The sequence below is a fragment of the Felis catus genome, chromosome A3 (assembly GCF_018350175.1).
Source record: "Felis catus isolate Fca126 chromosome A3, F.catus_Fca126_mat1.0, whole genome shotgun sequence".
NCBI lineage: Eukaryota > Metazoa > Chordata > Mammalia > Carnivora > Felidae > Felis > Felis catus.
Window position 1 is genome coordinate 137,877,364 of NC_058370.1, and position 27,082 is coordinate 137,904,445.

Consider the following 27,082-nt stretch of genomic DNA (forward strand, 5'->3'; position numbering starts at 1 on the left):
CCCTGACTTTACTTATTCCTGTTGCCATAAATTCTTGTCATTTGAGTTTAAAGTAAGAATCGCTTTCCATACATCCCGAGATGGCCACGGAAGTGAACGTTAGCTCACGGAAGTAAGTGGAAACTCTAAGGGGAGTACGTGGGCACCCCAGAGAAGCGTGGAGAACTCACTCTCAGCAGAGGACCCAGCAGCCATCACGCAGGCCTTTTCAGTGATGCCTAATGAAGAACCCCCGTCCACCTGGTTCTGTGGTTTCCAGAGGCGAAGGGAGGAGAGGCTCCTGGGAAAGGGTTCTGGAAGAAAACAAAAAGCACCGCAGGAAGCTTGGAAGAAGGTAGATCGGGAGCACAGTACCAAAAACGGGAGGTTTGGATAATCCAGCAAGAACACGTACTCGGAACCTTGGAACACCATGCTCCTGGGCCACGCAGAGTAACTGGGGGAGCGTGCTACCTGCGAGTGTGCACACGTCTATTTGTAAACAGCAAAAGGTGAACACGACTACCAGCCCACAGGAAGGAAGGCCAATTGGGAAAGTGATTAGAGTCTGTTGGTCTCACCCCGTGAGTGTTAGTTACTTGTCTGCATTCATTATTTGCTGTCATTTGTTTGCACTCACAAATATGCTCACATCTCGGCATTTGTCATCGGAAGGACTCTTCGCATGTTCCTAGACTTCCGCGTGTAAATAAGGCGACTGTGTTTAAACTGAGAAATATTTTCCCATTCGAGTAGGTCTGCAACGCGAGTCTAACGTATGAGTATGTGCATTCTTCTCTACTGTCTTTGTTTAGGACCCTGCCTTTATTTTCTGGCCATTTGGGTGGCTGCTAAGCCAAACTCCTGCACCAGCGAAACCCACAGGACTGTGCTCTGTTCTGAGGCCGGGTCGGGGAGAGGGAGCTTCGGGGAGGAAGGAGGTCAGTCTGGTTGTCCAGGGCCGTGAGAGGGCACAAGTTTACGCGCAAGATGTTATTCAGAGGCGGAGAAATGAAGACCCAAGGCCAGCATCTGCACTTCTCAGAGAGGAAGAAACCAAGTCCGAGGCAAAGGGGCTCCAACAAAGCAGAACGCAAGGGCTCACGAGCACGACATTGGAGCGGGAAGCTGGGGAGAGGCTGGGCCGTGCTTACTGGGGGTGTGAGGCTTCACCTGCAGGCACAGGGTCTGCCGGTAAGGGGCCAGTGTACCGACACCAGGCTCGCGTGGCAGAGGCTCTGGGATGTGAAGGAGGCGCAACTGGGGTTGACACCACTTGCTGAGGACGTGTCTTCTCAGTGGAACGGGGCAGCCCCTGGCGGTGACGGAAACGAGGCTGTGAGAACCTCCTCCGTCACCTGCTCCCCACCTCTTTTGATCGTCAGGGTAAGTGCCGGGCCCTCGGGATGGAAGGTGAGGGATCGGGGAGACCAAGCTGGTGACAGGAGAGCAGAATAATTGAGGCAGATTCACAGCGAGAGACAGAGAAGCGGGGCTTGAAGACAGTGCGAGGAAGCGACCCGAGGGGCTGATGGGAGAGACCGTAGGCACCCGCTGCAGACAGACTGCGTCCCTCCAAAATCCATATGCTGGAACCCAACCCCAGTGCGATGGTGTCAGGAGGAAGGACCACTGGGGTGATGAGGTCCTGAGGGTGGAGTCCCCACGATGGGCTTAGTGTCCTTTTAACAGAGGGAGAGACCCAAGAGCTCTCTCACCACAACGTAAGGACACAGCAAGAACAGTGCCACCTGCAAAACCAGGAAGACAGACGGCACCGGACGCAGGACGTACCAGTGCCTGGATCTTGGGCTCCCAGACCCCAGAACTTGGCGGAGTGAATGCCTGTCGTTTAAGCCCCCGGTCTGTGGTATCTGTATGGCAGCCCCAACAGACTAACACGGGGCTCAAGGCCACCAATTTGGATGGACAAGAAACGCGAGGGCATTACGATGATTTGAACAGGGAAGACTGCACATGGATGGCTCTTACTTCTTTATCTGTTTGTTTGGTTGGTTGGTTTCTGTCTAAATCTCTACCTGTTCCATAAAAGTTGTTTGAAACCGCTTAAGAAGTACGAAATGTCGGGGCGCCTGGGTGGCGCAGTTGGTTAAGCGTCCGACTTCAGCCAGGTCACGATCTCGCGGTCCGTGAGTTCGAGCCCCACGTCAGGCTCTGGGCTGATGGCTCGGAGCCTGGAGCCTGTTTCCGATTCTGTGTCTCCCTCTCTCTCTGCCCCTCCCCTGCTCACACTCTGTCTCTCTGTCTCTCTCAAAATAAATAAATTAAAACTTAATTTAAAAAAAAAAAGCCTCGGGGTGCCTGGGTGGCACAGTCGGTTAAGCGTCCGACTTCAGCCAGGTCACGATCTCGCGGTCCGGGAGTTCGAGCCCCGCGTCAGGCTCTGGGCTGATGGCTCGGAGCCTGGAGCCTGCTTCTGATTCTGTGTCTCCCTCTCTCTCTGCCCCTCCCCCGTTCATGCTCTGTCTCTCTCTGTCCCCAAAATAAATAAACGTTGAAAAAAAAAAAAAAAACAAAGAAGTACGAAATAACTCACCTTTTTATGTGACGAAGAATCGTGGCTAAGCGCACATACACTTACCAGAGTTAGATGGGGGAGAGGGCTGAGAGCTAAAGGGTATTTAGGATGGTCGGCAATCATTAGAATGGGGCCACTGGGAACTTCCCTGGCGAGCGGTGAAGGAAAGCAAGCTTACGTTTTAGGTCTTTCTCCACTACGTTAGAAGTTGCAAGTCACAACCATCAATAACAAGTGAGCTTAGCGACTTCATGTCTGCCGGTGCAGCCTCACAAATTCCTCCGCGACGCGAAGTCACTGCCACCCCGGGTTTACGGTAAGGGCGGCTCTTCGTGGAGACCTTGGCTTCCACCTCTGTCTTGTCACTTCGCCAACTGCACCTCTTAAGCAGAGGCCCAGAACTTTCAGAGGACACTTATGTTTACCCCAGCATCTCCAAGGTGTTCTGTGGGACCCATCCTGAGAGAAAACCTGACAAAAACTGTCCCGTGTTCGTATGAGAAATTACCCACAAGACTCCTTCCTACTCGTGGAAGCTAACACTGGTCATTGACATATCAGAAGTCCGGAGAAGTCCCACAACAAAGTAATGTTGATTAGCTCTGGTTAAACTTGTCTTTAAATGTTAAGTCAAAGACACTTTGATTGAAATTCTATTAGGTCTCCGTTTAAATTTATTAAGCACAGGACCTCTTTTCCCACAGCATTATGTAGCACAGACATTTTGGAAAACACCATAGGGCTGCCTAGTCTCAAAACACATTATCATTGGGGGCGCCTGGGTGGCTTGGTCGGTTGAACGTCCGACTTCAGCTCAGGTCATGATCTTGGGCTTGTGAGTTCGAGCCCCACGTTGGGTTCTGTGCTGACAGCTCGGAGCCTGGAGCCTGCTTCCGATTCTGTCTCCTTCTCTCTCTGCCCCTCCCCCACTTGCTCGCTATCTCTCTCTCAAAGTAAATTAAAATAAACTTAAAGAAAAAAAGATAAAAAACTACCAAACCCACCCAGGTAAGACAGATCATCTGGACAGGTCTAACATCTACCAAATAAATTTACTGGTGAATGCTCCCAAACTACTGAGAGAGAAATTATACCAATTCTCCACAGTGTCTTCCAGAAAACGGAAGCAGAGAGAATACTTCGTAATCCATTCTATGAGGCCAGCATCACCCAAATACTAAAACCTGATAAAACGCATGAAGAAAAAGGAAAACTACAGACCAGGATCTCTTATGAATAAAGACGCAAAAACCCTCAATAAACTATCAGCAAGTCACATACAACAAAATATAAAAAAAGAACTCTACGCCAAGATCAAGTGGACTCACCACAGGGAGGTAAGACTGGACCAACATTTGAAAATAAGCCTCTGGACTACACCACATCGACAGGCTACAGAGAAGAATCACATGACCATGTGTCAATTAGCATAGGGAAAAAATCTGACAAAAATCCATACCCATCCACGAAAAACTTCTCAGTGAAAATACAGGAGAACTTTCTCACCTTGTTAGAACAGCCACCAAAAAAATACAGTTAGCATCATGCCTAATGGTGACAAACTGAATAATTTCCCCTTAAGTTCAGAAACAAGGCAGGGGTGTCCCTGCTCCCCACTCCTCCTTAACACCGTGCCGGAAGTCCTTGCTGGTGCAAAAAGACAAAGAAAATTTTTAAATGTAAGAAATAAAGGAAAATAAAAATAAACTATGACTAGGTTGGGCTTATGCCAGGAATACAACATTTGTCCACCATTTAAAAATTTATTAAAGTAGGGGCACCTGGGTGGCGCAGTCGGTTAAGCGTCCGACTTCAGCCAGGTCACAATCTCGCGGTCCGTGAGTTCGAGCCCCGAGTCGGGCTCTGGGCTGATGGCTCGGAGCCTGGAGCCTGTTTCTGATTCTGTGTCTCCCTCTCTCTCTGCCCCTCCCCTGTTCATGCTCTGTCTCTCTCTGTCCCAAAAATAAACGTTGAAAAAAAAATTTTTTTTTTTAATTTATTAAAGTAATTGATGACATTCGTAGATTCATAACACAATTAATAACAAAACCCACATGATTATCCCAACAGACGCAATGAAATAATTCTATAAAATTCACTTAAATTCGAGATAAAAACTCTTAGCAAACTAGGAATAACCTAACAGCGAGTGTTAAAATAAAAAATTGCTTCAAATGTAAGTCAACAACGAAAGGTGTAAAACATTCCCTTTAAGAGCAAGAATAAGGTAAGAGTACTCTCTGTCACCACTTCTATTCAATACTGAACTGTGGGGGGAAAAGAAAAGATAAGAAAGGGAAAAACTGAAAAGATGTAAAAGGATCTAAAAGAAAGAAGATTGTACACAGAAAGACCAAAAGAATCTACAGTTAGATCATTGAATTAATAAGAAAGTCAGCAAGGTCGCTGGACATGAAATCAACACACACAAGTCCGTGGCATTTCTGTCACCAGGAACAAATGTGAGAAAACATAAGCTCGCAATTCTCCATAGCAACAACAAAAATACAAGAAAAAAAAAATCTAACCAAAGATGAACAAGATCTTTACGGAGAATATTAAGTGCCATGAGAAACATTGATCATCTTCATGTATGTGTGATATTTTTGTGGCTATCGACAACGATATGTTTTTTAAAATTATATATTCTAACATAAAAAATACCTTTAATAAGTTGAGGGAAAGATCCACGCTCGTGGAAAGGAAAGCTTACGATGGAAGGCTATAAATTCTCTGCGATTAATCTCTCTTCAAAGCAGTCTCCATCAAGACCCCAGCCGTGTTTAGAAGAACTCGGAAAGCCAATTATGGACAGTGTATGGAAAAACAAAAGCTCCTATTGGCCAGACTTTGACGAAGATTAAGAACAAGGCCACGGCGGGCAAGGGGACAGAGGAACTGTCCTCGGAGATGCCAGCGCTCGTGAGGCTCGAGTAACGGAAGACACCGTGAGTTCGACGCAGTGAGAAGCACAGACCGATGCAGCAGAGCCGAGAGCCCAGGAACAAGGCTGTGACCGTGTGACAACGGACGTTCTGGGACTGTGTCTGCGTGAGGAGCTCCAGCTACAGAGGAAAAGGCATGGAACGGCCACTGGTTACGTACACGGGAGGAAACACAACGGGATCCCCCCTCCAATCAGAACCGGGAACGCATTTCAGTGCAAATCTTCCCATGAAGTCAAGGCACAAGACACGTAACAGGTGGTCGAGGGGAAGGTCTTCGTGAACTTGGGAAAGGACAGAGTTCTGGGACCCTCTCCCCGTTTCCCTGGCATCTCCGACCAGGGGCCAGGGTGCCGGGAGACAGGGCGACAGACAGGGAGAGGCTGGCACAGAAACCCCCGGGCACCCCCTGCGAGCAAGAAGGGGTTTCCACTAATTACCATGACCCAGACCGCAGCCACGGCCGCCAGTCCTCACGCACGGAAGCCTGTGCGCCTGGTGGGAAGCCAGCCAGGCGGCGACAGGAGGGGACCGCTCCCCAGGACTCAAGCGGCTCCAGAGCCAGCCTACCCGGCGTGACACGGACGTGCTTAGTTAGTGCTTCTGTTCGCTGTTTCATTCTTGACGTTTTAAAATGCAGCTCTTCCATTTTTAGTTCACAAATAGTGGTCGGTGTTTTAAATTTTACATAGCTGAATTTCGTAACCTTTGACGGTTTTGTCGTATCTCTGGCAAATACCTACCCCCCCCCCCCCGCCCCGGGCTGGAGAGGACATGTGAATCCTGCCTCTGCTGCCCCCCACATTGTGTTATGAACGTAAGGACAGACTCACCCTGTCTCAGAGAAGAGGCTGTCAGAAACAGCTCCGGGGTGATGACTGACGCTCCAGAGATGAGCAGAAAGAAAGTGAATTGACACAAGTCTGGAGGGCAGAGAGAGACTTCGGGGAAAGGCAAGTACCGGAGAGAAGTGTGAGATGAGAGCCGGCATCCCAGGGGGGTGAGATGGCACGCAGTCTGGTTCTAGATTCAAATCCAGGCTCCAGCACTCAGCAGGTCTGTGATCTACTGCGAGGGACGTAACGCCTTACCTTTCAGATCTACTCCTCAAGGGTTCTATAAGAATGAGAAATAATGTGTGCAAAATGCCCGGCACGTAGTAGGTGCTCTGTGTGAGCTGTGACTATTACCGACAAAGTATAGGGTCCTCGGTTTCTCCGTGTGCTTGGATAAGGACCGCACCTCCGCCATAGTCATCTGATGGGGTTAGCAGAGGAATTCCTTGTTTGTCAAACTTGCCTTCAATATTACTGGCAGGTTGTTTTACACGCACGCTCACTCATGTTGTTCACACTTCCACCAGCAGAGGACTGTCCGCCCCCTTTCCCTAATCACCGTGGGGTCCTGAGACTGGCCCACGCAACAGAGAGTGGTTCCAAGGCCAGATCACAAAAGGATACAGCTTTAGCTTGCGACACAGGCCTCGGAGCCCGAGCCAAGACACGAAGCCCAGCGACCCTGAGGACGGAGAGAGATGTTCAAGGAACACATCTAATGCCATGCTCAGCAGGTTGTGTCCAGAGAGCCCAGGCACCAGATGTGACTACAAGCCATTCTAGATGATTCCGGCCGGCACGTAGCCCCCAGGCTGGGGAGCTGTCACCCAGGAAAGCCGAGAGGAGCTGCGCCCACCACACCCTGCCCAGATTGCGGACTGCCGGGAAAAATAAAGGCTGAGAGCCGCCAAGCTTCAGGGTGGCTTGTTACACAGCCATGGTAACCAGGACAATAGTCTTTGCTTGCAAGAGCTTGTCACATTCAAAAAAGGAAAAGAAAAGAACACCCTCGGGGACATTAGATAGAATTGCTTCCCTTCGGGGATAAATGTGGATCTTGCAACACTGAGCCTTCCTAACAGCATTGAGTCCCACACCAAGTCCTTCCTGTGTAGCTTCCACAGTGAGATGTGTTTTCTTCCCATTTAATCACTGAAAAGAGCTGACCTGTATGAATGCTTTCCTAATGATAAATATCTTTATATTCCTATGATAACCCCGCTTTGTCAGGAAGTACTTTTATCTGCACCTCTGGAACTGGTTTGCTAATAATCTCTCACGTAGAGATTAGCATGTAATTTTTTTAATGTTTATTTATTTTTGAGAGAGAGACTGGGCAAGATGGGGAAGAAGGGCAGAGAAAGAGGGAGAAAGGAAATCCCAAGCAGGCTATGTGCTGTCAGCACAGATCCCAGTGTGGGGCTCAAACTCATAAACTGTGAGATCATGACCTGAGAAGAAACCAAGAGCCGGATGTTCAACGACTGAGCCACCCAGGGAGATCAGCACGTGATTTTTTACTGTTTCCTGATTTTGATATCAAGGTCATACAGAAGACGTGAAATGAATGTCTCACATCTCTCCCCTCTCTGCTCTTTCATAGTTGGGATGCATATCCCTGGGATGTTTCTTGGAACTGAATATAAAAGTCTTCAGGTCTGGTATTGAAACTACTGATACAATAGATTTAATATTAAAAGATTATTTAAATGGTCTTTTCTTGTTTTACTTTAGGTACGTTTTAAATTTTCTAAGAAGTAGGCTAAAATATCTTATTTGTGTGCAATTCTCGAATAATAGCTTACCCAGTATAAAATCCTCAATTGATCATTATTTTCTCTTAGCGCTTAGGTGTCTTGTCTTGTAGCTTCCGTTGTTTCTGCTGACACTTGCCGTCATTCCAGCTGTGGTTCTTACAAAGGTGACCTGTCTCTCTCGCTTCTAAAGTGGTCTCTCATCTTTGGCGTTCTGCCCTCTCATCATAACGTGTCTGCATGCAGATTTGTGGGGTTGTCAATCCTGCTTGGGGCTCATAAAATAACTGCATACGACTTGTTTTGGTTCTTCGCCTACTCTAAGCTCTTTTTTCACTTCCTCTCTTTCTTAGCCCCTTCCCCACCATCGAAGAAGCTCTGGTGGACTTTGTCACACACAGTGACACTGGCCAAAGGACTGAGGGACCCAATGAGGAGCAGGGGGATGTCTCGAGCAAGTAGGCCACAAGCAAGTGTAGGGACGTAAATTCGCTGGTGTGCAGTCACCTGGGCACACCTGGTGGGGACATAAATGGGACCAAGTGGAGGCTCACGGACTGGCTGATGAGCACCGCGACGGGCATCAGGTGTGATCACAGCCATGTGCTGGCCCAGGCAACTGTGCTCTTGTCCCGACTATCCCTGAGTTCTTCTAGACTTCGGACAAGCTCCAGAATAAATTCAAATCCATCATTCTCCCTCTAGAAATTGTTATTCCCATGAGTAAACAATTTGCTGAGTAAATTCCAAAATGGAGTCAATATTCTAACGGTAAATATGACTCGCTCACCCAACTTTTGGATATGTGGGTTATCAGATTTCAGGATTTGAGGGAGAGGCAGGGAACTGGCATTTATCAAACATCGGCCTTGTACCGGGCCCTGCCCCTGACACCGGCCTGACCATAGACACAGACGTGTACAGACGTGCACTATCGTCCCGACCTGGACAGGTGGCCAATGTGAAATGCCGACCCGGGTGCACATCCAGCTCTCACGGCTCCAACCCCTTTGCCAGGCCAAGATCCTCCACCGACATCACCCTCTGCACAGAGATTCAGGGCCTAGGTCCTCGCCCTGTGCCTCTACTGCTGACCAGCTGGGCCACTTACTTTTCTCTGAGCCTCGGTTTGCTCATCTACAAAAGGGAAGAGGACAGGCTGCTGAGGCTCCCTCACAGGGCTGTCGTCAGAATCAAATGAGCCCTTTGACAAGCAGGTACGAGATAAGCCGTCAAGAACCACACATGGAAAGCACTGGAGATGTCGCCAGAAACGCCGACCAGCGCTTCCCAGGCCCGCTCTGTATCAGATTTCAGAAACAACATGCCCGCGAGAGAAACAACTCGGTCCAGGAAGGCAGGTATTGGGCACAGAAGGGAGGTACTGCAAGCCTGGAGAGTGGCAATTTGTGTAGCTGTTGATTTTACAAATCATTAAACATAACGACAAATATAAAGCAAGCGGTTCCTGCCCGGATCGAAAGTGGAGTCAGAGGGTAACGTGTGGTGTTCCCCGCAAGGGGCCATTCGACAGCCATTACGTGGTCAGCTGATGCAGAGTGTTCCAGCCTCACCCTCCAGGAGCAGGGGAGCTGCCAAAACCACCCGCGTCTCCGCAGGACCGGGGCCCCCATGAGCACCCCCAGAAAGTATCTGCACAGCTGCCACAGTAGAGCTGGATGGATGCTTGGAAGACGCGTGCTGCCCACTCTCTGGCCTGTAAACCAGCAGAAAGACCATGACTGCTGTGCCTGTCAACCCAGCTCCCAACCACGAATAGACCCGAACAACCTGCATTCGCAAAGAGCACCTGATCTGAGGTTCTCCACTTCTGTGCCCAATGCCTCCCACCCTTTCCTGTCCTTACCACCAAGGACCATGTCTGCCATGCGGCCGAACCAAGAAACTTGTGTGATGGAAGGAAGATGGGAAGAATAACATCTTATTTCAAGTACTTGGCTCACATCCTGTGGTCCTCTGGTTGCCACTTGGTTTATCTAGACAGAGACCATCTGACAAGGCCCAGAGACGATCCAAACCTCGTCCAGGGGATCTGCCCACCGGCCCATTTCACAGGGCTTGAAGGAAACCTTCACTCCACACCCTGTATGCCATTCTGGGCTCTCAGCACCAGGGTTATAAATATTTCAACAACATGCAAACTTGAAAGGCGATATTTCTTTCAGATCAAGAACATGGGCTAGTTTCACGATGGAGAGAAGGGAATGCACAAACTGTTCCATCACACGTTGTAATGTTTTTCTTTCTTCTTTTCTATTTGTCTCTTCCCAATGGTTCTAAGATATATTAGGCTGCTTATTGGCCATGATGTACTTATATGAAGAGCTTTCATACCTTGTGCAGCTCACAGTATCTCCAATGGAAATCTATTGTGACTAAGTAAGAGTGATATTTTTGCTAGGGAGTATCTGCTACATTGCATTAGCTTCATTTGGAGGAAAAAAGCATTTTCGTCTCTGAATTGCAGTACATTTGATTTCTTTGTTTAGCTCAGAAAACACAGATTGATGGATTGACTTAAGAAACGTTTATGGAAATTCAAGGGATTAAAGCAAGAAATACCTACAAGAGCGTGCTACGAGAACATAAATAAAATAAAGGCATGACATTGGTTACTTTTGAATTAACAAACATTTCCCTTTTTTGGAAATTTTGTTTTTCTTTGCAATGAAGACCGAATATATACGATTTACATCAGACAACTTTCCAGGACTTTTTTTTTTCTGACTATAGACTCTCAGGGGTCATAATTCATACTGCTTCCTAATCTCTCTATTCTTCTGCTATCACACACTACTCCTGTACCTTTAAGTATCTGGGACATTTTTGCAGGCAAGGTGGTTCTTCAATTATTAAAACAACAGGCAGACTGGAGAAAGGCAGACATTTCTCATTTGCTAGTTTAAATAAAATGGATGCCTCACAATCACTTCTGAAGCAGAGCCAAAGAATCTGCTACCCAAGGCAACACATGTACAGTAAGTCACTTTACGAACTACAGTGGAGATTTTAGTCACGTGAATAAGGCCCTTGTAAAGTCAACAGTGACTGCCAGAAGGGCGTCAGAGTTTACCTGACAGTGCAGACAGTGTTTCGTTTTCATAAATGATCTGTCCCTCCGTCCCTCCATCCCTCCATCATCTATCTCCTATTATCGCTCTATCCATTCGTCTATCTATCCACCCATCCATCTACCTTCTATCTATCCATCCATCCATATTTTCTCCATCTAGCACCTGCCTACCTATTCATCTATCTTTTACCTGCACCTGCCATTTGCACAGAACACTGTTACATAATCAGACAAGTGATAGCCTGAAATAAAATCTTTTCAACAGGGAGCAGTCTCTCCCCCTCTGGAACATGAACCCATTCCAACATTACACTATTTAGCTAGTGTTCAGCACAGTATCCAGCCCACGGTAGGGGGTGCTCCGTACATGTTTCCCGATTCAAAAACACTCAACGAACCATTGCAGTAGCTCAGACGGCAATGGTCAGTCAACTGTTGGTTTCATGTAGTTATTGAAAACATGGGTCATTTGCCAGGTTTATCCTGCAGTGTTGTGACCAGGTCCTCCTCATGGGATGATTCGTGAAACGGTTCATCGTTGGAGGTTTGCAGAAACCACGTGATGTCGTCGGGGCTTCTGCGGATCCTCTTAGACTATGGCTTTAGAAAATTAGACCGAAACTCAACCAGTAGTGCATCCTTGATTATAATTACAGTTAATGGATTTAAGGAGAAGCATTTTACATTGAAAGTTTCTGCCCTTGAGTGGCGGGGAGCAGCCTTCTTTATGGCCACGGAACTTGGAATGCCAGAGTCAGTCCTGATGTTTCCTCAGACCTCCCAGGCCCCTGTGTGCTGCTCGCACCATGGGGTCTCCAGCCAGGAGGCTCAGAGAACAGGCTGCCTTCCCATACATAAGTGGGGTTTCTGTCTTTCAAATATCAAAGGACAAAAGGAGGTTCCTGGTCCCTTTTCTGAATAAGAAACGGCATACAAATATCTATACATCTATACCTCTATCTGGATAGGCACCTTGGACACTTTATCAGCGAGACAGAAGGAAAACTCTAACGAAAAGCAACCTTGATAATTTTATCAAATGTGAAAGGCTGAGGGGCAATGACACAGGCTGTTTACAAAGCTGGGTGTGATGGGCAATTTTCGGTGTAGGGAGAGAGAGAGAAAATGTTTCTTCCATCTAGACAGAGAAAAAAGAGAGATTCAGAGAGAGACAGATACAGACAGGTGAAGAGACAGAGAGAAGCTCACATCACACAGACGCAAGGTAAGTGTCTGTCTCCGTCCTGATTGCCAGAACAAAGCACCATACGGTGGGCGGCTCGTACGACAGACGTCCCCTCCTCACAGCCGCGGACGCCGAAAGCATGAGATCCAGGCACCGACACGGTCAGATGACAACCTGCTGGCTTCTTGTGTCCTCACATGGCAGAAAGAGGGTGGGCTTAGCTCTCCTGCCTCTTTCCACAAGGGCACTAATCCCACACGAGGGTCCAGCCTCACGACCTGCTCACTTCTCAAAGGCCCACCTCCTAACACCATCACCTCAGGGTTGGGATTTAACATATGAGTGGCGGGGGACGCCTTCAGTCATAATGGCATTATTACTGTCTCACCCATGCTACAGACTGAACGTTTCTACACCCCCAAAATGCATGCAGGCTCTCCACCACCTTAGCTTCCTGCCTTTTAGGGCAAAGAATGAGCCTAGGCCGGAACCCTCTAGTTCCCACGCTGCACGGAAGCACAGAGTCAAGGTGAATCTCCCTTCCGCCTTGTCCTCTGGGTCCGGGACTCCCCCAGATGCCTCCGCACCCAAGCAACCCAGCCCGGCAGTGACAGGCCAGTGACAGGCAGCCACTCTCACATCAACCCAGCACCGTCCCGGAGTCTTCCCGGCCTCCCCGTCCCAAGGCCCAGCTGGAAAGGCTCCCCGGCTCCCTGCGGCCCAGTGCCAGAGCCCAAACCTCTGGGGCCCATGGGAAAAGTGATTCAGCAAGGAAACCGTCTGGAAAAGAAACAGGTACCTTTTGGCCACAGAGAGAGTAAAAACTCAGGCTACTGGTTTCTTTTTTTGGATAAACATTCATTTAAACACGGGAAGACCCAGGGCTCTGTATAGACACGCTGCCCACCCCTGCGTCCTGTCCCCTCGGCCACCAGGGACAGGTGGACAAAATGTCGGCAAGTAGACCCCACTGGACGACATGGCAAATGCCAGGGACCATCACCGCGTAGTCTAGAACTCACTGTGCTCGCACTGTCAGGGGCCAGGACGGAGCGTGGCCACACAGTGTCCTCTGCCCTTTCCGCCCACCCCTGCCTTGTGAGTTCTGCCCTCCAGAGGCTGCTTCAATGCCTTTCCTGACCACAAAGAATGGCCACATACGATGATTATCTCTGTAACTTGGAGGAACTGAGAAAAACAGAGGCAGGTAAAACGGGGGGGTCTCCCTGTCGGCACCACACCTTCTGTTTAGGGATATTACAGCACAACCAGTAAGACATGTTGCATTGATAGAAGTTTGCAACCGAATTCCATGAACTCTGACCCCTTCCCACATTAAAGAACACAGGCTGATAAGCATATGGGTAGACAGATCAATAAACAGAAAGATAAAGCCAACTTTTGATTATCTGTGTTCATAGAAGGACAACACAGAGGAGTCCAAATCACGAGGCACCCAATCTCATTTGAAGATTTTCTACATTTGCCTTGACGTCAACCTTTCCGGGGCGTAGCTTGAAAGAGAGAGAGGGAGAGAGACCCAGAGTGGGGAGAGAGGAGGGAAGGAGAAAAATAAAATACTGTCATTTTTTAAAAAGGGTTAAATAGGGGCGCCTGGGTGGCGCAGTCGGTTAAGCGTCCGACTTCAGCCAGGTCACGATCTCGCGGTCCGTGAGTTCGAGCCCCGCATCGGGCTCTGGGCAGATGGCTCAGAGCCTGGAGCCTGTTTCCGAATCTGTGTCTCCCTCTCTCTCTGTCCCTCGCCCGTTCATGCTCTGTCTCTCTCTGTCCCAGAAATAAATAAACGTTGAGAAAAAAAAAAAAAGTTTTAAATAAAACAATACCTTTATTAACTTTAATGGTGGAATATTATGCAATCTAAGGTATCCAACTAATTTCACAGATAGAAAAAATAAATAAATAAATAAAAATAAAAAAATAAAAAGGCTTAAATATCTTTGCCTCCTCTTCCTTCTGGACGTGCGAACTCGCAATGAGATATGGTCGCGGTGGACCAGCCGTGTCTGGAGCCACACGGACCCGGCACCAGTCCAGGCTGAGTGACGGAGCACGAGGAACAGCCGTGGGGAAGTCAGCTGCTCACCCCAGTTCCAGCTTCTTCCCCAGAGAGAGAGAATAACCATCCCCACCCTCGGGGGCCGTGGGTGTCGACAGGCACAGCCCCGTGGCTACTGCCCCATCCCGTGGGAGGTGGGAGGGACCGTGGGCCCCAGGTTCACGCCTGCAGATAGTGTTGACAAGCCACCCGCACCCCCAGGGTCCCGGCCCCCACAGCCGAGCCCTCGCACTGCGTGTGTGGGAGGAGGTGCACTGTCCTTCCCCTTCCTCACAGACCCCAAAAGCTGCTCCCTGAGACGCTCCCCGTGCCCTGTGCCCTTGCCTTTACCAGATTTATAAAGGGGGGAGCCAGGGAGCACGTGGTGGACCCCACAGGGCCCCACCTGTGGAGGGGACTGTCCCACCGTTGTGGGGACAGGGGAAGACGGGACTCTAGGCTCAGGTGACCCGAGTCCAAGCCTGCATCCGTTCCACACAGCCACAGATGTTCTGTCCACCTCGGACCCCCTGAGCCTCAATCCCTTTTGTGCAAAAGGAGATTGATAATCCTGAGTCGCTACTGTGCCCGGAAGTTTGAAACCCCCGGCCTGGGCATTGAGGTGGGACTGACACGCTCCGAGTCATGGTCTGTGCCACGGCTTGCCAGCCACATAGGCTGGGGCTACTTGTGCGACCTGTCCGAGCCTCACTTTCCCCTTTGCAACACCCTCTACCTTACACTATGGCTGTGGGTCAGAAGACAAAGGACTGAGAAAAAAAGCTCACGGAGTGGTAGTTGTCATTTCTATCAGGGTTACTATCTTGATGACAACGATTCACAACTTGGTTAGTTTTTGGGGCGCCTGGGGGGCTCAGTCAGTTGAGCATCTGACTTCGGCTCAGGTCACGATCTCATGGTTTGTGGGTTCAAGCCCCACGTCGGGCTCTGTGCTGACAGGTCGGAGCCTGGAGCCTGCTTCGGATTCTGTGTCTCTCTGCCCCTCCCCTGCTTATGCCCTGTCTCTCAAAAATAAATAAAAACGTTTAAAAAAAAAAAAACTCGGTTAATTAGGACGTAAAGAAGGAAAGACACAGTAAGCCCAACTCCTGATCCCTCCTAGGTGTTCACGAAGCGGTTCTGACCGTCTGCCGGCCCCTCCCGGGAAGCCCTTCCCTGGCTGTCTGGAAGCTGGAATTTCCTTTATAATGTGACCCTGGTTCTCTCCCAGGGGTAACTGCTTTCAGGGAGATCGGAGTCCGGGGGACAGGCCAGCCCCCAGACCACAGACAGCAGCGGCCCTGGAAGTCCCCTGATGGCCTAGCCACATCACGGGGGGCGTCAGTGGTGCTCAGACTTGCTCTGCATCTGGTGCCTCCCCCACCTTTGTGTTTTTCTCCTCTCGTCCTCTGCCCTTTCTCTTCTGACCTGAGCCCGGGGGCCCCCTGGCGTCTGGCTCCCAGCCTTGTTCAGTCCCCCCTCAGTTCCTCTCTGTCCCCTGCCCCCGAGTGTCCGGTCCTGCCCGCCACTTTGCTCCCTCGTGCTCTGATGGGCCCCTCTTTTCTTCTCAACCCAAGGGCGTGGTTGTTGGGAAACACGAAAGGCCAAACCCCAAACCTGGCCGAGACAAATCAGGAGCCGTCTCGGCCACGGAAACCCGAGCTCGGTGCCACACCTGGAGAAGACAGAACTCAGCCCCGTGGCCCCTGCCAGGCCAGAAGGGGCCCCCTGACAGCATCCGATTACAGCAGTAACAGCAATCGCAAGGAATATTGATGAACCGCAGGTTTTTACACACTGACTGTGTTCCGGGCAGCGTCCAAAGCACCTCATGTGAATTTCTTTAATCCTCGTAGAGCTGGAGGCTGAACTCGGAGGCCCCAAGGCCACGGGCGTGCTAGGGGGCTGTTCAGCTGGGCTGCTCTGGGGGAGGCGGTGAACACGACGGGCTTTGCGGTCGGACCGAGATCCGCTTTCTTACGGGGACAAGAGGGAAGTGGCAAGAGCCCGTGCGGACGCCAGCAGCCTCGACACCAGTCCTGGAGACTCCAGGCCTCTTGCTTTCGTCACAAAAGCGCGTCGGACTAGACAGTCGTCGTGTCTGGCTAAGGCCTGTAGGCCTTCGGGGACTTACACTTCCGTATGGAGAGACCTGCCCCTAACTGGATGCCAGGACCTTCCCGTGAAGTAGGAACAAGTACCAGCATGGCTCTGGGCAAACAACTGTATCACACCTCTGTCCAACCTGATACGCACGTCGGGCGCGTTAGAAATCGATGCTTCCCACCAGGACGAACATCCGCCTCTCTGGGGACGTGGGGCGGTGCCTCCTTCCTCTCGGAAGTTAGACATGGCCACGTGACTCACTCGCACCAATGAAATGTGCACAGCAGTAGCTGTGTTTCTTCTAGACAGATGCCTTTAAAAACTCATCCATGATCCACCATTTCCCCTTCCCCTTGCCTCCTGGCAGGTGACATTCCAGAGCCACCGCCCCCCAGAAAGGGACGTAGGCAGGAGCAAGAAACGCACCTCTCACAGGTGGGTGATGCCTGTGATGCAGCATAACCCAGGCTATCCCGGCTGATACACTGAGCGAGTCGCGGGCCCCAGGCGCAGTTCCAGGCTCCCGAGATGCAGCCAGTTCTGAAGCAGCTGGTAAGGCAGCTGCCGTTTAGGAGACGTCCCAGATAGCAAGGCCCACCTGGAAAGAAAACTGACATGGCCTCGGTTCTTTCGAGAGGTTAGTTGAGAAGCTAAGAGACAGCAAGGGACATCCGGAGACCACTGCCGTGGAGGGCTGTGCTCGGTAAGAGCTGGCTCCCGCTTGCGGCCAGCGGACGGGACCTGCCATCCTCTCAGTGTTACGTGACACAACACGTCGTTTGTGGAAGGGACTTTGGTTGTGTGCCCACCACATGCCCCGGCCAGTCTCGTCCACGATGAGGACGGTCATGGCCCGGAGCAGGCAGGAGAGGAGGGGCCACCATGAGCTTCGGTTCTTCTGTGCAGCCGCTGGGGTGTTTCTCCAAATGATCACCTGCTAGGCACCGAACACACGGTGTCCCCAATGCGGATCTGCGCACAGAACTGGCTACTGGTGTGAGGCGTTCGTGCAACTGCCCTTCCGGTGTTTAGTCAAGCTTTCGCCCTGCACAGCTACTCCCCGCACAGCTACTTGGCCAATCAAGCCTGCAGTTCTGAGTCTGGGCCAAGATATGGGGCAGAGGGGGAGCCCGAGAACACCAGGGACGCCCCGCAGTGAGCGGGGGTGGGCGGGACCACAGCCACCGGCACCCACGCCTGCCGTGTCCTCTGCTGGGTCAGCTGACCCTAGCCCCACCCATCCGCGCGTGCATTTAAGTCTCCAGGAGCCCCGCCCCTCAGGCCCACACTTGGCTCAACACGCTATCGACGAGGCCGCAGTTAAACAACCAGCATTTTACGTTCTGAAATGAAAATTTTTTTAACGCACAGTCCTTTTTAATTCTGTTTCTAATTACTGCACTGTATACAACCCGGAATGGTGGTGAATTGATAAAATATGCAAATGAGCCAACAATTCATAGAATACATTAAAATTTCCATTTAAACTGTTAGTTAAGCTGTACACATTTGCAAATGTAAACATTAACCCTCAGGAAAAATATTTTTTCAACTACAGCGTAATTGGGCACTCCACGATCATATATAACAGAACAGGATCGTTACACAGAAGGGCACCCTATCGCTGTACGTTAAAACGGGACATTTCCACAGAGTTCTTCCTTGCTGAGCCACTGCCGCGGCACTTCCTCTGGGTTTCGGTAAAGACATCTTGTTCTCTCCTCTCTCTAGACAGTTGTGCCCCCACCCCCTTAGCCAGGAGGCCACGCACCAAGGATAAGAACCAAGACCCTGTCTCCTTTCCATCCCTCTTATGGCCCCCCTGTGTCCCCCTGCACCGAACAGGCACTTGCTGGGGTCGATGGAAAGTGGAACAATTGGGCAATGAACTGGATTCAATGGAATTGAACGAAATTGGTTCACGCGCAGTGCTATGATGTCTGTGGATTTCCATTTTATTTAAGTTTATTTATATTGAGAGAAGGAGAGAGAACAAGCAGGGGAGGGGCAGAGAGAGGGGGAGAGAGAGAATCCCAAGTAGGCCCTGCACCGTCATCCCAGAGCCCAGTGTGGGACTCACACTCACAAACTGAGATCATGACCTGAGCTGAAATCAAGAGTCAGGTGCTTAACTGACTGAGCCACCCAGGTGCCCCATGGATTTCCGTTTTAGAAGCTAAGTAAGTACATCCAAACTTCCTCCTCTCCTGCCTGTGCACAGAAGCGCCTCAGGCCAGCCCACGTGCAAGCAGGACTGAATGGATCACGGGGTGTCCGGGGGCTGGAATCATCCACGATCTAAATAAACAAGGCTGTGCATCCAGCCCACCTTCCCATCTAGGAGGGTGTCTACACCCCGTGCCCGGATGGAGAGAAAGTGCACCTGACCCTGCTAACGCAGCCCCCTCCCCAGATCACCTTCACGTGGATGCTCTAGGCCAACGGGAGCCCAAATGATGACAGTCTTCAAAACGGCTGCGGTCCCCCTCATTTCCATCAATTTCTCCAGAATCTTGTCAGAATTTACATCAGGAAAACGCTGGCTTTTGGGAAAAGCATGTCCGACCTTGAAAAACACAAAACCCGTTCCTCCCTAGTTTTGCCCATGCTGCTAGGAAGCGTGGGGCTAAGTGGAATGTTCTAGAACAGTGATCCCTCATCACACCAGTCCTTGGTGGGCTATTGCCACTTCTCTACATTCGGCTCCTTGTGTCCCGCTTTTACTACGTTCTCTCCTGGCGTGCATTGGAAATAGACTCGGTTCCTTTTGATAGTGAGGAGAAATGATGAATAATCATAATAGAACAAGCGTCTGAACGGCCCTAAAACTGCTGAGTAACAGGAGCCGTGCACGTCCACATGTTACAGCGGGCTCCACAGATCCTTCGTGTGGGGTCAAGACACACAGAACAGACATGTCACAAACCACACTGGGGAAAGAAGACTCTTTTCGGACGGAAAAAAAATGATCTGGCAGAGAGCGTTAGTGATTTTCCCAAAGGCCAGCGAATTAATGATCTATAAATAGGAACCACACTCCCATGGTTCATCACATTCTCTAATCACTTCCTCGGGAGACGGATCAGTTAATAAGGCGGATGGAGGAGGGAGCTGGAAGGAGGGCATCGTCATCATCATCGTGTGAGGACACACTGTGTGCCGGCTGATGGTACACACGGGCCACTCCCCGCGGTTCCAGGCACCCGTGGCCACCCGTGGTCTGGAAGCGGATGACCTTCCTTCTGATGTGCTGTCAGTAGGTCAGTACAGCCTAAGGCTACATCACATGCCCACGTCATTCACCCTATGTCACCGCATCACGTGTGTGTTCTTTCGCCCCACGTCACACAAAGAAGTGTGAGTACAGAACGATGATGTTATTCTGAGAGTGAGCACATGCGCAAATCTTTTGTTGCAGGATACTGTAACAATTGTTTTATTTTATCATTGGTTTTCGTCATTAATCTCTTACGGTGCCCAATTTATAAATTCAACTTTATCATAGGTACGTATGTATAGGAAAAACATAGTATATACAGGGTTTGGCTTTCGTGTCCACGTAAGTCTCCAGACACAGGGGGACAGCTGGACAGTGTCCTCATACAGTAACTCCACGGAGCCGGTGTCATTATTCTCATTTTATAGATGAGACTCGCTCTGCAGGAGCCCAGAAATGAGTGGCTTGTAAAGCTGTAAAGTCACCTTTTCCGTGCACCTGCAAGCCCCAAGTTTTCCTCCAGAAGATGCTGTGGTGCTCAGTAAAAACTCTGCAACACTAATGTCCTGGCGATCACGTGACTGTGGCACCTCGTTCTTCCGCCAACTGTAGGTGGTGGTTAGAATGGGAATCTGTCCATCCCGGAAGTCAAGAAATCAGGGTCAGGAGGTTTAAGTGCCTCATCTGGGTCCACCCCTGTGCTGCAACATCCATGCTCAGGTTTCCCGTACCTGTCCTACGGAGATACATGAACTTGTGTCCCAAAGACCCCCCCCTCCCACCCCCCAGGGAGGCATGGGGTCGACTGTGTCTGCTTGCAGATTATTCTTGTGATTTCATGGCTCTTTCCCCCGCACTAGACTTCGTTAGCCACATATTACATTTCAAAGGTTCGAATGAGCCCTCAGTGGAAACGTCCCGATGCAATTCTGATACTTCCAACCTGTGCACCACACTCCTAAGCCTCATGAAAATTCCCTTCCTCCTGACCATTTAATAAGATAGCAGAGTCAAGAAAATATAACAATTCCTGGAAAGAGGAGGTTAAGTGATGCCTGATGGCCTCCAAGAAGCAATTAAGAGTCGGGCAGAAAGTTCGAGCTGGCACTGGATCTGCCTGTCCCCAAGTCCCTGACATCCCAGTGTGTCCCCCCCCCCCACCCTGGAGAGACTGACATATTTCCAATGACAATGATGATGAATATTCAGCAGCATAAACACCATTGGCATTTCTAAATCAATATTAATGGAAACCCTCGGGCAATCAATAAGCTGAGGGTAAACCTTCATCGACGCAGCTGCTCCCCCATCCCTGCCAATTTCTGACCAATCCAGGCACTTACGAACTTCTTCCTTGACGTGAGCTAAGCCTTTAAAAGCAGATTGTAGGATTTCCTTCTTTTCATATACATTAATGTACGCAGGTAACCGCTCCCGGCCTCCGGAATGCAAATAGCGAGAGCCTGGCGCTCATCGGAGACTCTGGTAAAACGAGGGAAAACTGAGCGGCTGTTTTCCCCTTGAGTTTGTGCAAGTGTAACTGAGCTCCACGAGGTAGTCCTAACGAGACCCTAACCAATACTCCTGGGAGGAGCTGAGTGGCCGGCAAGGAAGCAAAATGAGAAGCCTACAGGAGTCGAGCCGGGTCTTGCTAGTTAACCAGCTAAGTGGTCTACACGAGCCTCTTAACCTCTTTGTACTGGTTTCCTCACCGGGAAGTCGGGGATCCCTTGAGTTCCGGGGGGGGGGGGGGGCTACATCGCGGTGAGGGGCCCGTCACACCCACAGGGCTCCACTGATGGCATGTATCCTTATTAATCCGCCTGAAACGCGTTCGGCTCCGGAAGCATAAGCGGTGCTCTGTGTCTCCTCGCTGTAAGACAGAGGGGAGCAGGTGGCCGGGCACAAGTCTTACAGCAGAGGGGGCGTGGTGGCCAGGAGCCCTCCCCGTGGGCCTTTGGCTTTCCACAGGTCGTCACTCTTCCCTGTAGGGAAACTGTAAGAGAACCCCACTTTCACGGGGTTTGGCAGCTCTCCGTGGAATGCTGGAGAAAGAATAGAAAGCACAAAGAAAGGAGTCGGATTAAATAAACCCTGAGGCTCCTTCTAATTACGATTGTCTTTTTCTGGGTTCCTTGTTGCAGTAGTGAAACCCACAACGACAGTAAGTCTCAGTCAGTCAATTACGTGCCTTTCACAACAAGGGTCTGACTTAGGAATTCCAACTATCTGGACCAACCCCAGACTAGAGCGTGTTATGAAGACATAGCGAGCTGCGTCCGAGCCATCTGAGAGAAGGGCAAAGGGAATGTGAGATTCCTTAGACCATCCATCCCGTCAACCCAGACTTGAGCAGACGGCCCCAGGGAACGAAGGAAATTTAAGACATTTTCAGACTGAATGTTGTACTTGCCTGCAGCCCTAACCGGTGGGACTGGAAAGCCCGCCCACATGTGAAGGGCGCTGGGATCAGAGATGTTGGGTAACATCTCCAAGGTCACACAGTTAACAAAAGCAGTGGCAGCACAGGAATTCAAGGCTGTTGTACTCGCGGCTTCGGAGAGTAAAAGTGACCCTCGCTGCGACCGTGGTAGGGATCCGCCGAGCCTAACGAGGCGGGAATGTAGCGCAGGGGCCCGCAACAGTTTCCTATCAAAGTCGCGCATGAAACCTCACAGTCTCCTGGGAACGAATATCCCTGCTTCCGAGATGACCTCCAGGATGAAAACTCCTGTTGGTGTTAGCGAAAGAAAACTTTGGGGGATAAAAGAAGGGGGGAGGAAAAAAACCACATCAGTTCTGGATCTAAATTGAAGCAAGGAGAAAATATCCTGAACTGAATGACTCAGGAATCAGTCTTTTCCCGAGAGAAAACAGGTTACTTATGAGAAACAAGCTTGGAATGTCTCCACCTGCAGCAGCTTCCAGACACAGGCTTTTTGTCCTGACCAGGTGGGGAGGGACTGAGCCCATACTCAGTCGGTGGGTAAACAGTGACATCTAGTGGCCAACTGAATTAACCAATTACGTTCTCCCTTCGACTACCTACGGAGGAGAAAATTTGTAATAGTCCGTGTTTCGTAACTCAACAGACTTTTACCGAAGACCGAGACCATGATGGATGTTACGCTACACGCTATACAATATTCTTCAAGCCTACAGAAATTTCCCCCACCAAAACCAACCCCTGAATAAGAAACGGAAAGATATCGAGGGCCTTACGTCTCCTTCCAAATGCTCTAGGTGACCTAGCCAGAGAGGTCAGCGAATTGCGAGGGGAAAATGAAAGGCTGCCTGAGTTTGCCACCAAATCAAGGCCCTGGGTGACTGGCTGAGTGTGAATCTCAAAGCCCTCCCCGTGCGTGTGGGTAATAAAGGCATTGGTACACAGAAAAGGGGGTTCTGCTGGCTTCCCAGGTCTCCCTACCCTGGCCGACCATGCGTCCCCTCCGTGATGAGTTAACTGCCACCTCCTTCATTCCTCATACCTGGATTTGGGGAAAGAAAAGACACCCCACAAGACAGGAGGGACAGCACGGCTGCAGCCTTCTCGTCCTCGGGCTGGTCGTTGACCTCGGTGAGGCAGCGCCTGTCATAAAATGAGGTCATTCTACTCACCCCACAAACTATGGGGACGGGACAGAATCTCTTCTCTTTCCCTGAGCAAGCTCTATGAACTGAGCCCCACGCCCGCCCAGCTGGGAGCCTCGTGCACCGTCGTCACCCATCGTGGAGCCCTTCTCCTCCCTCCCCCTCTGCTTCCCCCTCACTAACGGCGGAGTCAGGAGCTGGGGCCGGGACCCTCGAAGACCCCCTCGAAAGGCACCAGGTGCCCTTCTGCAGAGTGCCCTCACTTTTCGCTGCAGCTCACAGGCAGGAATCAGGAGCCCACGCGGAATGAGTGCACAAGTGGCTTCTATGATTTACCATTAAATCAGAAAGCCCACATTTCAAGTGCATCAACATAGACTATGCCCATGACAGAGCCATTAAATCATGAAGTGCTGCGGTTCCTCAACTTTATTTATGAATTTGGTCTTGCCACAGAACTTTGTTACTTTCACGCTGGATGGGAGTGAAATCTTCCAAATCTCAAGGAGCGCCTGGTTTAAGGCTAAAGTAACCAAAGGGCAATTCCAAAATTAGATTCTTATGCCGCTCAAAACAGTAACCGATTCAAAATTAATATAACTCTTCTCTTTTCTCTGGCTTAATTAGCCAGCGGTTTGACTGGACTCATTTTTTAGAATGAATTTATGGTATTTGCAACACTATAGGTCATCCCCTCACCAAACTGAGCCTGACCTCTGAGAATAAATGAGCATTTTGCTTGCTCGGAAATGGGGTAAAGGGAGCGCAAAAGATGTAATGTATATGCGACATTTAATTGCGATGTGCCTCCCTGTTAACTAAATAAAAACATCATTTAAAACTCCATCTTTAAAAAGATAAGTAGCAAATGATCAGAGTTCAGATCCCATACTTGTTGGATTTCAACCAACATCTTTTAATTAGCCCTGGGGTATGTCTACACTAGAAGCAGTTAATATTTTCAAATAGAGGAGTTCTTTCTCGAAGATGAAAAGCATTAAAGATTCATGTCGTGGATCATAATTCCTACAGTAAGAAGAAACTACTGAGACCTTTACACATTCAATAAATAAGGTTCAAAGAAAGGGATTCTCTGTTAGCCAGTTAACCAGAAATTAGGTGTATTAGAATGCACCATTCTCTAAGCATCACAGGGAATCAGGGTATCTCTACCTTGTACCTTTCTTTGTGAGCCCTCAAAAAATGCAATTAATAGAATATTCTTGAGAATATGAAACTGATCTGCTGAAGGGAAAAAGTAATGTCAAGGAAATCTACACGTTTAATTTTTGAGTATGATTCCACAGCAAACACTGTGAGCAGCTTGGGGTTCAGTATTCCAAAGACAAAGAAACACGAGCACATTACGTTGGTACAGCATCTACAATCCGGAGAGTTCTTGCCCTCCATCCACGTCAGGCTCTGCCTGAGACCGATAAGGCAGGCAGGGAGGTAGTTCTAGCTTCATTCTTCAGATGAGACATGGAGATTCTGGGTGGCTAGCTCTGTCACTAAACACCGAAAGCAGTTCACACTGCGAAAACGGAAAAGTGCCGTGAGGTAGAATGCGCTAAGGGCTGAAGGGCGTGAGGCTGGGTGTAGGGCCCAGCCGGGTAAGCACCCCTGCGGTAGGAATGACGCTTGAGCAGGGAAGGCAGGAACCTGACGAACGCACTGTGATCCAGGGCCTGGAAGACACGAGAGATGGGGAGGAACAGAGGAGACGAGAGAGTGGGACTCAGAACACGCGTGGGCTCCGGAGGCCGGTTTTCGTGGGAGACCGTGTGGCCCGGCTTGGGAACGTGGGTCCCACCTGCTAACACCCAGTGGGCTGCACAGGCCCCGAGCAAAGAAGACCTAAGTTTCCCAGGAACTGAAGCTACCAGAGGGCCCTCTGGCTGGCATGGCCGGAAGAAACTCCAAGGAGTAAGTGCGGCGGCATGCCCCGGACCCGGGCACGCCTTCCTGGACCAAGCAGAAGTGAGCGGTGAGCGTGCATGACGGAGAAAAGCCAAACTCCGTCTTCCATTGGTCGCTGAGCCTCCAGGCTCCGTGAGCTCTCACTCTCTCTCTGCTTTTCTCATTTCGGGTTTTGCACTAATTTCATCCTGCTCAAGACATTGCAAGACATCCGAGAGAGCTGGGACATCCTTGGGGGTCTCCTTGCAAACCTCGTGCCAAGGCTTCCAGCCGGCTTTTCCATATTTAATCAAAAGCACTGGGGAGCCTGCTTTTAAAGCCGTGAGCACCCTGCACCCTGCCCGCCAGCCGGAGGCTGCAATCGGCCTCCGCCCGTCGTTGACAGAGCTCAGGAGCTCAGGGCGCTGGGCAGGCGAGGGCTGGATGTGGAGCGAATGTTCAATGTCATGCGCATCCAACATGGCCGCGTGGTGGGTGCCGGGGTCACCATCCGTGATACGGGAAAGCAAGACAAGAATTCTGCTTCACTCCCTCCTTGCTGTGTTCTAATCTAATTGGCAAAAAGCCCACAGAAGTGCAGTAAAAATTCCTCGAGGCGATAGGTGAAAGTATATTTTTTATGTGAGACCTATCAAAACGGTATACAAGGGAATTAAGGGAACTGGGCCGGTGTGACCTCAGTTTACGGAAACAGTAACTCACTGCACACGACAAAGGAGACAGAGACCAAAGACGGGAGACCGAGCAGGTGAGTGAGATCATCAGATTTCACGTTTCAGGAAGGAAACTCACTCGTTCAGCTTTTTAATTATGAATGGGGTCTATGTAATCCTCCAAAGTTACTACTATTTCCTGAGCCGGGTATGTTCCTGAATTGAACGTACTGGTGAGTCATTTCACCAGCGAGCTCCACAGATGACATGACGACACCAGCTCGGACGCGACCCCGACAGTCTGACCCGCTCGAGCCGAAGACACGAGTTCTAGTGGATGTGTGCTCTCCTCCACACTTCAGAATGGTTCCTGTCAAAATTCTTGGGGTTACCACGAGCTGTTGTCCCAAGGGTTAAGAAGTCAGAGAATTCTTCCGTATTCTTGTGATGAACACAAGGAGTTAAGAGATCTTTCTCATGCAACGCCGCAATATCAGAATTAGGACACGAAAGACGGAAGCTCTGTGGTGGCTTTCCTGAATATCCAGTGATAACTTCGCTCCGTAGCTTCTGGGGGACATAAGTGTTTCCTGTAAACTGAGTGTTGTCTGCTTAGAACATAAGTCCTAGTGGGTGAGGCTGTTTTCTAGTATAGAGAATGAATTAGGATTCTAGATGTCCTATCTCCTACAGTCCCCAGAACGGCCCCGGGCATCTGTGTGCTGATGGGTAAGGGACTACGGCTCCAAATGACAAAATGCTTACAGGTAAATCAGGCTTTTCTGTAAAGAGCCATTTTTCTCTCAAACGCTTATTTGGAATCAATCATGGCACTTGATGAACCGGCGCCTCAAAAAATATTTTAAGTTGTAGAAAACCAGCAATCCTGACACGCAAATATGTAACTAAACCTGTGCTTTCGACCCAATTAATTCATTTCGGGAGACTAATAAATTCTCAGGTGGGGGAGTTTACTTTTGTGCATGAACGTGGATACGGAGACAGATGCAGCTCAGGAAGGAGACAAATGGGAGAAACAGCTTATACTTTTTCAAAATAAAATAACTTTTTTTTGCTAGAGTAACAAAAAAATCAATCTTTCACCCTCCTAGTCCTAGCTCCTTGCTTATAAGAGAGGCAGAGAGGGAGTGATAATTTTTTAATATAGTCATATTTACATTTATTAATTATTAACACATATTTTAT

At 49.9% G+C, this 27,082-nt stretch overlaps 1 protein-coding gene across 5 annotated transcripts in view; it reads right to left on the reverse strand.

Annotated features, from left to right (window-relative positions):
• Positions 1 to 27,082, reverse strand: part of LOC123384648 (vegetative cell wall protein gp1-like) — a 69,133-nt gene that overhangs the window by 17,311 nt on the left and 24,740 nt on the right. For 2 of the 5 annotated variants that reach the window (XM_045055011.1, XM_045055012.1), the window contains exon 2: positions 171 to 293. The exons of the other annotated variants lie outside the window; for them this stretch is intronic. In XM_045055011.1, coding sequence (XP_044910946.1) covers positions 219 to 293 — 75 coding nt within the window. In that variant the 3' untranslated portion in view covers positions 171 to 218. The remainder of the gene's footprint in view (positions 1 to 170; positions 294 to 27,082) is intronic. 5 annotated transcript variants of the gene reach the window in all.